The 12,194-nt window shown below is 47.9% G+C and overlaps 2 protein-coding genes across 2 annotated transcripts; both read left to right on the plus strand.

Moving 5' to 3' along the window:
• Positions 1-3,766: 3,766 nt before the first annotated feature.
• AGABI2DRAFT_120031 (hypothetical protein) lies at positions 3,767-4,135 on the plus strand (the record flags this gene model as incomplete). Its single annotated transcript, XM_006463145.1, has 3 exons — positions 3,767-3,820; positions 3,880-3,954; positions 4,016-4,135. The coding sequence occupies 3 exons, from the start codon at positions 3,767-3,769 to the stop codon at positions 4,133-4,135; spliced, it is 249 nt and encodes an 82-aa protein (XP_006463208.1).
• Positions 4,136-5,517: 1,382 nt separating this feature from the next.
• On the plus strand, positions 5,518-8,412 carry AGABI2DRAFT_120032 (hypothetical protein; the record flags this gene model as incomplete). Its single annotated transcript, XM_006463146.1, has 6 exons — positions 5,518-5,979; positions 6,033-6,129; positions 6,180-6,218; positions 6,269-7,866; positions 7,918-8,079; positions 8,131-8,412. 6 exons carry the CDS (start codon positions 5,518-5,520, stop codon positions 8,410-8,412), a joined length of 2,640 nt encoding a protein of 879 aa, XP_006463209.1.
• Positions 8,413-12,194: the final 3,782 nt, after the last annotated feature.

Below are 12,194 nucleotides of genomic sequence, written 5' to 3' on the forward strand. Positions count from 1 at the left end.
GTGCGATGAACGAGTGTACGTACACACAGATGATGACGTCAGCTCGTGTGCGATGGTCCATTCCTGCCTTTGTTCACCGGGCACGTTATTTTAGCGCCTCCGGCACTTCCCTAGGCATTCATCCTTGCAGACAGCCTTCCTGCCATCAGAGCGCCGGACAGCTTCCGTGGCCACCCTCGTGGACGTTGCAGTGGCCAGTCCCCCCGGATTGGTGCTGTTCCGTCACTCGTGTATCTTATACTCGTATATCCTACCAAGCCGCCAGACTTTGTTTAAGCTCAACAACACGTGGCACCCCAGCATTCACCTAACATGCAACGGCGAAAACACGGCATGCATGATCATCCCCACGACTTTACTATGACCGGCTGAATCTCGCGTTGACAGCAACCGAACTAGGGATTCAAGCAGTGGGCCACGCCCTGATACTTTTGTCGATGAAAAAAAGAGGTTCGGAGAGGGTGTTCTAAGGGCTAGTTGGGCTTCAACGTTCATCGATTCGTTGGTTCGGGGTTCGAACGGTGGAGGTGTGGCAGGAACAACTGCAGACCCTTTGTCGGCTCAGGCAGGATACGTCAATCCGAAGCACACGCACAAGAGTGAAAACCTCAACGCCGAATTTCACCTCTTCGTTTCTATCGCTTCCCGCAGTGATCTCAATACGAAACTGGGTCCTGCCTTTTCATCCTCAAACATCTGCAGTGTTGCTCCTCGCAACACATCTTCATCGACCGTGAGCTACAATGGCCACTGCAACTGTAAGATCTCGTCATGACAATTGTATACAACCCTCTACACGAACCCCTCTCTTTTATTCCGGTATCGCATATCGCATCCTGAAGCTCAAAATGGAAAAAGAAAATGGCTATATGTCGGCATATTTGAAGTTTTGATTAAATCATTTGCGCCCGCTAGAGAGGTATTGTCATGAACTACTTCATATATGCGCTTATTCATATTCATCATCTTCAGCTGGCTTGTGCGGAATGATGCATATGATATGTGTGAGCCATTTCGGCCGTGACAACCTATAGTCCGCTGTACGCAACTCTGAAATATATCCTTCATAATATCAGCGTCATATCCTCATCCAATCATCGACAGAACCACCGCCACGTTTGAAAAAAGCTTGTCGTTTTGAATACGGCATGAAGCGAAAGGAGAATAAGGGGATTTATGGAGATGGCGAGGAAATTGATAGTCTCTGGAGTGAGTTGGGCTTGTTTGGAAGCCGGCGAAACAGGTTGATCTGATCAACAACATGATTCAAGTGAGGTTAAGTCTGAACATCTAACCACTTGAAAGCGGTGGGAACTAGTCCTTTGTCGTCTGGAATGAAGGAAGGCGCACAGTCCAAGTATTTGAGACCTACTAGACGATGGAATGTACTGCCACCTCTATATAGCGGTCAAGTCAATGCCTATATTCGTAAAACCACAGCTCATGATATTTCGAGTTTCTGAACGGATATAAGACTTTCAAGTGTGACAGAAGCTAAAGAGCTCATGGTAAGCGCCGTGGGCCTTCCTTTCCCTTCTTGGCCCAGCGCTAGAAGGGCCTTACGCTCGGTGAACATGTGGATCAACGCGCTAGAACAGTCTTATGGAATATGAAAGGGCAACTAACTTTAGAATGTCCTTGTGTCAGTCATTGATGTTCTGAGGGGCATGTGGCGGAAGAATAGATTAAGTACTCGCACGATGAAGTGGAGTGGAAGCCAAGCCGGTGAAGGCAGGAAGGGAACCATGAGATATCTACTCCAAATGTCAGCGAGAGTCTAGAAGGTGTAGGGTGATTACCTGTTCCTCACCTCATCATCCATAGTAAAATTAGAAAGCCTCTTGTGAATGTGCGATTGCATTGTTGTGTTTCGTTGAAATCTCCAGAGTTAGCATATGTGACCGGCAGGTTGGTTAGAGAGCGTTGTTAGCACGATTTCCGAGCGGATATGGTGACCGGTTTATTGGCAAGCGGATGACATTGGGGACCATGTCAGATAATTTGTCGTTCTGCTGTTCTAGACTCTAAGCGCGGCATACGTGACCGAATGAATGATTTCGAGAGATTACGCAGGCACAGTAGTGATATGCGAGGGTTAAAGCCTTGCATCTTGGGGAATGGGAGACCGAAGGCGCTAAGAGCCATGGGGTCCCAGGCGGTGAGGTCGGAGCAAGGGAAGCGGTCGGGTCACCCGGGCGCGACTGATGGGGAGAGATGAATGAGTCTCGAATCTGCCTTGAGGAGTGACATTGAAAATGTGATGCCGATTGTGCGCCTAAGTTCGAGAGTGGCAAGAGGAGCCGAAGAGCGGTTAAAGCCTCGAGGATGACAGCATTGGATTGCGTGATGGATAAACGTGAGATGATGACGTCAGCCTCGCCTGTGATGGTCCCTGATGGTCCTTCCCCCTACCAGCCCCTCCTTCCTGCGTCAAGAGCGCCGGACAGCTTCCGTGGCCAGTCCCCCGATTGGCAGTTCCGTCAAACATGGAACTTTTGCTTAGGTCGTGCGGTCTACCCACCTTGCATCTCCTACGAAACTCCCAGACTCCGATCAAGCTCAACAACACCTGGCACCCCGATTATTGAGGCTTGTAGGAAATCAAAGAGACGCACTTCTTGCGAAGGGACATGCGGGTGCATGACAAGTGAGTGCGGTTTCTACTATTTCACCCCTTTTTAATAGTCTGATGATATCGTCATCAGAGAAGGGCAATAATCATGATTCCTGGCACCACAAGCACTACTACGACGTCTGGCACGGAAACGACGGGTGAAGAACTTGATGTTTACCCGTAATCCGCTATCATCTGTGCCGAGAACCAGTACGTTGAACTCGCGCTAAAGTCGCGTCGACTGTCTCGAGAAGTAGATTGTTGCTGGTGAATTTCGATTCTTCTTCGATTCAAGAGAAGAAAAGGAACGGTATGCGGAGTTATGATGCCTTTGGTTCGTTATCTTGTCTTGCGATGTGCTGAGAAGAGTCTGTTGGGATAAAGAGGGATGGGAGGAGTCAATACGCACAGGTATTTAGAGCTTTCTCTTGATATCTTTTGGCATATACTTAATGGTGATTTACCACTTTTTTAGTTTGGATGATACGACATCTTGAATCAGTGCAGAAACTCAACGTATACACTGAAGATTCCAATTCTTTGCGATTCTTACGGTAGGACGCATTGACCATTTTGAACTTGCACGCGAACAGTGACAGGCGTTGGAGGATCAGGAACGGGCAGTCATAGTGATGGTGTCGGCGGTGTAGGTGCTGGTGCTGGTGGAGGGGGAAGCGTCACCAAATGTACGCTTCCAGCGGAGTTGCAGAAAAAGCTGGGTAAATGATGATGGAAAAGAAATTTGGATTTGGATGCCAATATCGATGCTACTCCTTGGTCAAGTCGGAAAGCTGGACATGCAGAGATCGCCGAGTTGCCGCCCGTATCATCGTCCTCTCCTCAACGCAATTCTGCAATCAATTCTTTAAAATAGCCGAATAATGCCACTACTGTCCTTTGTTGACATCTTCGGATAGCAAAGGAGCGAATTCCGACCCAGATGGAGAGCTTTTGAGACGAATTTCAAGTTCTGGAGGACCAACGTGTGCAAAACGAAGAACAGTATCTGTTCCACCACTTTCATTGATTATTTTAGGTTCTCGTGATGATATTCTATGATTCAAGTTTCGGTGCTATGGCCGCTGCGTGGTGTACATTGGTTGAGAAATGATTCCGGATCGTGATCGAGGCTGCTCTTGGATCTATTTTACGATGGATGAAGAAAGTCCTGGAGCGCAAGATGCGTTGCAAGCTATGACCCTAGCTGTGAGTATTCACAGCTTTGTTACATGCTTTTTCCTCTGATGCTTTATCTCATATTCAAGAGCCTGATTATATGTGCTGAAGCACAGCGATTCCATGTCCCTTTATGGTTGGGAGGAAGAGAAAAAAGAAAAGAGGTATGATACCTTGAATAATTCTGCGTTGAGGGTGCTGATAATGACGAGATGTGTGTCACAGATTCCAGAGCTGAATATTCGGGAGACAGGAAAGTCGCGGAAGGAGTGGTTTTGGATTTCGTACTGGCGGCAATGCGCATCCCGGTACCTTAAAGCTGCCAGAGGGCCTTGGGATGGGTGAAATTTGTTTTGAAGGAGAATCACTCGCCAAGAAAAAGGCGGAAGCGGCGTGGCGCGAACAAGCATTGACTCCCGAGGTGGTCGCCGTGTGAGGGCTCTCGACTGCTTTCATCTCGGTTGACTCAATCATTGTAATGGTCGTCTTCATCAACGCTTTACCGTATCTATGGTCTTCCAATCCCCAGAAAAAGAGTCATCTTTCTGTCTTCTGAGCGTCTGATTGTTCCAAATACAACAAGACGCCGGAAGTGTTCTGTCACCTGTGCACACCCTTCGTGTGTGTTCGATAGTTGGGATCATTTCCCTTCATCTCCCATTATTCCCGATGCCTGCCTTTTCATTCCACCGCCCACGAGTCTGTGTTTTGATTCCATGAACGTATCGACAGCTTCGCGCATCGTGGAAACTGCCTTGAGCCAATGATGAAAAACGTAAATGTCAGTTCGTACTTTGAATTCCTACGGAGTAGCGAGTGAAGTGCATAGATCGATCGGGCTTGTACAATTCACGGATATGTTTTCGAAGTAGCTGATGGAAGTATAGTACATTGAGAAGGAAAAAGGACAAGACAAGAAAAGATAGGGCCTTGACAGATTGAACTATCCAAAAGTTCTCGTTTCGACCTGCAGTTGTGGTCTATTGTTTCCGCTCGCAAAATCCAAGTTGCGGTGTATGTGTCCGCCATTCTTCATTATGACATGCCACTCCAGATATTTCGGTGTTTTCTTGGCCCGCTTTGGTCATGAGTTGAGCCAAATCCTGCTCTTCCCGTCTTTGAAATTGCCTTCAACTGCCGGGGGGAGATGAATCAGCCGCATTGTTGGGGTGCATAAAGGCAATCTGTTACCTTCAATATGGTCATGAAGCGATTCTGAAACTACCGAGTCCCTGGTCCTCAATCGAACCCTGACTGGCGCGTTCCAAGTGTTCAACGGTCATAAACTAGGCTAGAATTGTCGCGCCAACTTGTCAGCCACATATAATAATAAGCTTAAGAAATGAATACTAGCTGTCACCTTGTCCGGAGTACTAAGTGTGGACATAGATGAGAGCTTCTTTGACGCAACGAGGAGAAAGCATGGTACTTAGGCTGCTTGAAGGCTGAAACGAAACCATTGCAAATCACATTCCCTCGCAATCTCTAGAGCGAGCATAATGTGACCGCAGCCACTCCCTATGTGCCATTAGTAACTGGGGGATCTTGCCTAATTGATATCTGACGCACGGAGAGCCAAGTCTCTTCTATCTCGATTTGAAGCTCGACAGGTGATTGGTTCAATTCGATCATCACGCTGTCTTCTATAACGCATGTACTCATCGCGGCCAGCAATACATAGGCTGTCTGGGCTGCGATAGTCTTTCTTCCGTCCCCCACCGTTCTCGATGCCCTTTTCATTACGCCTCCCACGATTCCTGCGTTTTGGCCGTTCACGCTCGCGGCCGCCGAAATCTACAGCAGATGCTTGCGATGACGGAGGTGTCTCCTCCGCTGGCCTCGATATTTCTCAGGCCTTTTCCCGTCCTACACCTGGTCCATCAGAGCAGGGCGTGGATGCAGCTCCTCGCGTGGCTCGTCTGTCAGTTTCAGGGGGTTCCACAGATTCCCTGAACAGAGCGCCAGTTGACATTGCTGGTCAGCCCTCGCCTGCGTCGCGGCCGGTCGCTCCGACAGCACCAACCCTAGGCCTCAGCTCACACGATGCCGTTGTCCCACTAGATATCCAAGTTGCACCTCCTTCCGACGATACACACTCCGCTCAAGCTCAGCAATATCTGGCACCACCACGTTCACCATATGAACTCGCTATGTCTTCACAACAACCTTTCCATGCTGAAACTACAACCGTGAGCTTTCTTATCAATTTCCATTGTGAATCGAGACGCTAATGTACTCGTAGCCACCTGCAGGCCGGGATTCACCGGAACTGTCACAGCAGAAAGGCATGTTTGACCGTGCCCAAAATTTCTCTATTGCGGGATCAACCTTTATTGACGGTAATAATCTAGAACTCAATGATTTTCCAACACTGACCGTATCTCGGTAGTCAATGTGGCCAACAACGAAAACACCATAGCCAGCCAATGTAAGCAATACTCTTGTTTAGTTACTCGCATTCATTGTTATTTCTATTAGTCATGAAGGACCTCCTGGAGAGAACGATACCTGGGGCTGCATCCGATTCTTCCGCTCGCTATCCGCCCCCGCAATGCCATCCCGGAACACGTTTGGGAGTTCTCGAACGGTGTCTACACTTCATCGCTAACTGTACTGGCGAGCAAAAGATCCGTTGGGTGTTTGGTTCCGCTGGCGTTGGAAAGTCAGCTATCATGCAAAGCGTTGCTGACTCTCCCAATCTCCCAGTGACCTGCTATGTGTCGGTCTTCTTTTCGATCAATGGGCGCGACGATGGAACTAAAGCCATCATAACGCTATGTTACCAGTTGGCAGCTAAATATGGACCTTACCGTCATCTCATTGAGCGCGAGGTCGCCCGTGATCCATCCCTCCTTCAGGCGTCGATGCCTGTCCAGTTCCAGAAGTTTATCATTCAACCCTTCATCCAATCCCCACTACTGAATTCTCCCGAGCGCATCTTGATCATCATTGATGGTCTTGATGAATGCAATAACTCACGCACGCAACAAGAGCTCCTCCGCCTCATATCTGATCTCTGCATCAAATACCCTTCCTCGCCCCTTGTCTGGCTCATTGCAAGCCGCCCTGAACAACACATCACTTCCTTCTTTGCCAGACCAAATGTCACGCCAGCATATGAGAAGGAAGAAATTCAGGTAGACTCCGACGAGGGCCGTGCGGATGTTGAACGGTTCCTTCGCGAAAAGCTGGAGGAGATCAAAGGGGGCTCGAACTCATTTGATCCACACTCGAAGTGGGTCGACGACAAAGATTTTTGGAAACTCGCTAAAGCTGCGGGAGGACTGTTTGCGTATGCGGATACGGTCATCAGATATATTGATGACCCGAATATTACCAGCCCAGCCTCGCAGCTCTTGGACGTCCTGAAGGTGATTGATAATCATCCGATGACAGGCATCCCGCGAGAGGAGCACCCGATGGCTCTGTTGGATGCGTTGTACGCCCGGATCTTGTCCAACGTTCCTGTTAAAGTCATTTTACACACCCGAAAACTTGTCTTGGCATTGGCATCGCACTGGGATAGGACTTTGGATGCGGATCACGGCGGGTCCTTTGTCGTGTTGTGTAACTGGTTAGCCATGACACCGGACGAAGCTTATGCTGCCGTCAACCAGCTCCAAGCTCTTTTGCGCACTCCTAAACGTGATCAGGCCAACCTGATGAGACTTGAATCATACCATAAATCTTTCATTGACTACGTGTCTGACTCTTCCCGGTCCTACTTTTTCACTGATATGCACCGCGAAGCTCAACAACTCGACGCGAAATGTGCATTCAGAGTCTTGCACGAGGCTCCCGATGGCGTTGACTTTCGTGGTGGAAATTATAGATTCCACTATGGCACTTTGAGGCGTGGTCCCGGTACTGGTGGCAAGATTTCGCTTACTTGGCCGGTTAATGGGCGTGACACGGACACGCGGTTGGACATGTATAAACTATCCATTGGAGTAATCGTAGAAGGGCTCGCAAATAGAGATTCAACATTCACGAGCGAGTCCTGCCTTCGACTTTTGATCACACAGTTTACTTTTCATCACGTTGAGCTTGAAATGATTGTCCCCCCGCAAGTGTTTGTGAGTTCATCATTTGATTTTCTCATGTTTGAGGCTCAATGTGTGCGTAAGGATGAATCTCGGCGTCATGAATCCATGAAGTGGGGCATACTTAGGGATATACCCCTCAAGGCAGTTCCTTACTTTCCCGGACTCCGCAATTCCATTATGTTGCGGTTCTGTCGTCCTGCTCGGACAGTGGCACCCGGTGCCGTTTGGAATCCATCTTGCGAGGTCAGTGGAGCATCTCTGTTTACAACCGTCTAATGAATTAGCGTTGTACAGCATGAACGTAAAGGCGAATGGGAGGAAGGAAAGGACCAGGTCTGGTTGACTGTATTTCGCACCGATGATTGCATTATCTGCTATCAACGGTTTGAACACCAATTTCAAAGTTCACAGACACATTCTCCCAATCATACTGTCACAGTCATGTTCACTTCCACCGGAAAGTCTTGTGTAGAATTTCGATTTGTTGATCCGGATGATGGTATATCGGAGTGGCAATACTGGTATTGGATTGAATTTTCGCCAGAGGAGCGTAAAAAGCTTGGGAGCACTGTATAATGTACGACTTTCGAATCCTCATTTTATGGAACGAGTCTGTTTTTTGAGTTCATGATTGGCGTTTCGAGAACTTTTCAGTACCCTAGGAATCCACGTGAAAGCGCTATTGGTGAGAGATGTACAGCGTGATACGGTTTTTTAGAATGCTCTGGAGTGGGATAAGCAAATGGCCGTCGGACTTCCGGCAGTTGTCGCGGCCAGGAAATTATCCCAACATTGCGGCAGTCTACTGAATGACGGTATTCTCGATCCATGCCTTCAAAGTTCCACATCCTGATGTTCTCTGCAGGTCTACAAACTGGTTCTCCCAATCATCTATCACTGAATTCCTTCTCATTATCGATACCGTGGATTGACGGTGATTTTCTTAGCAACAAAACTGCTGAAGAGCAGTGACGAAGCGAATATTGCATTTTTTATTGCACAAACCCTGATTCCCCGCATGGTCATTACCGATAACATCGAAGATCTCCATTTTTTTCGTCCAATAGCACTATCATTCTATTAAAAGTAAACGTCTTTACACCAGTGTTTGTGTCCGTAGTGACAGGAACAAATTTAGGGAAAAGATGTTGAGGACACTTTCAAGCTTTAACTCGTCGACTAAGTACTGGAACTTCGATGAAGCCAATTGGTGGATTCATGAATGCTCGACCGAAACAGTTAATAACATACCCCCCCAGCCCTATATGTTATTAACATGAGTGAATAACTCATCGAGGAGTTATTCACGGAACCCTAGAACAAACCACCAACCAAACCTGAATGTATTGAGATCCTTGCATCCCGTTTCAAAAAGAGTGACGGTACTTCCATGACATACGAACTAAATACCTGGGAAGTACACACCCCGTCTCTCTCGAGTCTCGACCAGAAATCTCGAATGAATAAAGAGTGATCCACCGGTTTGAGTAACGACGGCGCATAGAGGTCCAATGTCAAGTTAACAGTTCGGAATGAGGAACATGCTCTATTCCATGAGGCTAGTCCTTAGCTGATGCCGAATACACCGTGGATAGTACTGACGGAGTATGCGGCAACGGAAAATAAGTCAGGAATAGAGAACGGGTATGACCGTACGAAGACAGAGCTTAGATGAACTGATCGAACCCATCATGAAACATAGAGCACGTCGTCCACTTGAAGGCTGGAAAGGAGTAGGATAGGATATAAGCACAGCCAGCGACAAACAGATTCCCTCGAGGTTTGCAGAGCTAGCGTATGTGTATAACATGCCATGGCCATTGAAAACCTCTTCTGTATAGAGAGTACGCACAGAGAGTCCTATTACAGGGATATGAGTTCTGTCTCTTCAAGCTCGACGGCCAGTGAACTCCTGCTGCGTACTTCTTTGCTCCTGTGCTGGGGATGTTGTTTCGAGGCAGGTGCGGCACGGGTTTATGGCCAAGGAAATGACAGTTTGGAGTGTGAAAGAGTTTTGTCGGGTAGCTATGGAGGCATGCGCTTTGAACGCAGTTGGTGGAGGAAATGTTGGAGTGATCATAGAGAAAGTGAAGCGAGCCTGGAGACGGAAAACGACTTGATGAGAGAATGAGCCTCGACGTGCGATGACCGAGTGTACGTACACACAGAAGATGACGTCAGCTCGTGTGCGATGGCTCATTCCCCCACATCAATGCCTCCCAACACCGATTCAAGGAAACTATCTCCGGCAGATGCTATTGGTCATTCCTCAGGCCTTGGATCACCGGGCACGTTATTTTAGCGCCTCCGGCACTTCCCTAGGCATTCATCCTCGCAGACAGTCTTCCTGCTATTAGAGCGCCGGACAGCTTCTGTGGCCACCCGGATTGGTGCTGTCCCGTCACGCGTGTACCTTATACTCGTATCTCCTACCAAGCTGCCAGACTCTGTTTAAGCTCAACAACACGTGGCACCCCAGCATTCACCTAACATGCAACGGCGAAAACATGATCATCCCCACGACTTTACTATGACCGGCTTAATCTCGCGTTGACAGCAACCGAACTAGGATTCAAGCAGTGGGCCATGCCCTGATACTTTTGTCGATGGAAAAAAGAGGTTCGGAGAGGGTGTTCTAAGGGCTAGTTGGGGTTCAACGTTCATCGATTCGTTGGTTCGGGGTTCGAACGGTGGAGGTGTGGCAGGAACAACTGCAGACCCTTTGTCGGCTCAGGCAGGATACGTCAATCCGAAGCACATGCACAAGAGTGAAAACCTCAACTCCGACTTTCACCTCTTCGTTTTTATCGCTTCCCGCAGTGATCTCAATACAATACTGGGTCCTGCCTTTTGTCCTCGAAAATATGCAGTGTTGCTCCTGGCATCACATCTTTATCGGCTGTGACCCTTGCTGCTATAATGGCCACTCCGACTGTACGATATTGTCATGATGATTGTATGCTACCCTCCACACGAACCCCTCTCGTTTACTCCGGTTTTGCATATCACATCATGAAGCTCAAATGGAAAAACAAAGATGGCTATCTGTAGAAATATCTGAAGTTTTGATTAACTTCGCCTGTTAGAGTGGTATTCTTATACTTCATATATGCGCTTATTCATATTCTTTTATCTTCCGCTGGCTTGTGCGGAACGATATGCGCAAGCCGTTTCGAGCGTTACTGTAGGAAATTGAGGTGAGGACGTCGATGGTATTGGGACGAGGCTTAGTTACAATCTACTACGTAATGTCTATTATACCTATACACTGAGTCATGTGGTGTATAATTTCCAACACTCCCCCTCAGCACAAAGTTACGAGGCATGGAAGACAAAATCGTAGATAGAATTCTTGCGAATCCTCATTTAATCATATGCCCATAGTGATAGTCCGGGTAATCGAAACGTATGTGGCGATAGAAACTCCCCCTTGAGCAGATGCGACTTGTCGATGAATGAAGTGAAGAGTCAAAATCTCCTTGTAGAGCGCGAATGAGTGCCGAAAATATGAGTCAGTGTTCTCAGTCTCCTCTTTTGGGATTCTGCCATAAAAGGTTCTTGATCCATCTTGAGGGCCTTTTGGAACGAGCTCGAGTAAGTCCTAGCACAGGAAGATGTCGTACATATGGTCGACATTAGTACTGGATGAAGTGGCAACTGAATATATGCGCGAAAAAGTCTTCAATGTCGATCGAGGCAGTTTATTGCTAGGAATATGGGAGAAAACGTTTTTTCCGAAGGGCTGTGAGGGCGGAAAGTGAAATGATCCGTCCCATTCAAATGCCTCGGTTGCGTTATAGAGAGTTTTCGTCCGGAAATGAGTGGTGGTAAGCATAGTGTTGTGAGATAGGATGAATGATGACCGTAGCGAGCGGTGAGATATCAGCTGACCCCTGGGGAGGTCGTAACGGCCAGATGTGATAGTCTGAGCACATAGCGGGGTACTCGCCACAGCGGGGGCGAAAATGACAATGTGGCTAACTCGAAGTGCATACAATCACAGCAGGATGGTGAAAACTGATCTACCAGCCCAGATGGAGCTGCGGGAGCCTTCCGTAACGTCCAAGAACACAGCGGAATACGCTGTCGGGGCCCATAACCTGTAGGAAATTGAGGTGAGGACGTCGATGGTATTGGGACGAGGCTTAGTTACAATCTACTACGTAATGTCTATTATACCTATACACTGAGTCATGTGGTGTATAATTTCCAACAGTTACGACCCTTAGTCTGCTGTGCACAACTCTACAATATTACGGAACTAGTGGCTGTCACTCTGGAATTTATCCTTCATATTATCATCATGATCAACGTCATATCCTCATACAATCATCAACAGAACCACCGCCACGTTTTGT

Source organism: Agaricus bisporus, assembly GCF_000300575.1.
Source record: "Agaricus bisporus var. bisporus H97 unplaced genomic scaffold AGABI2scaffold_8, whole genome shotgun sequence".
In the NCBI taxonomy this organism is placed as follows: Eukaryota; Fungi; Basidiomycota; class Agaricomycetes; order Agaricales; family Agaricaceae; genus Agaricus; species Agaricus bisporus.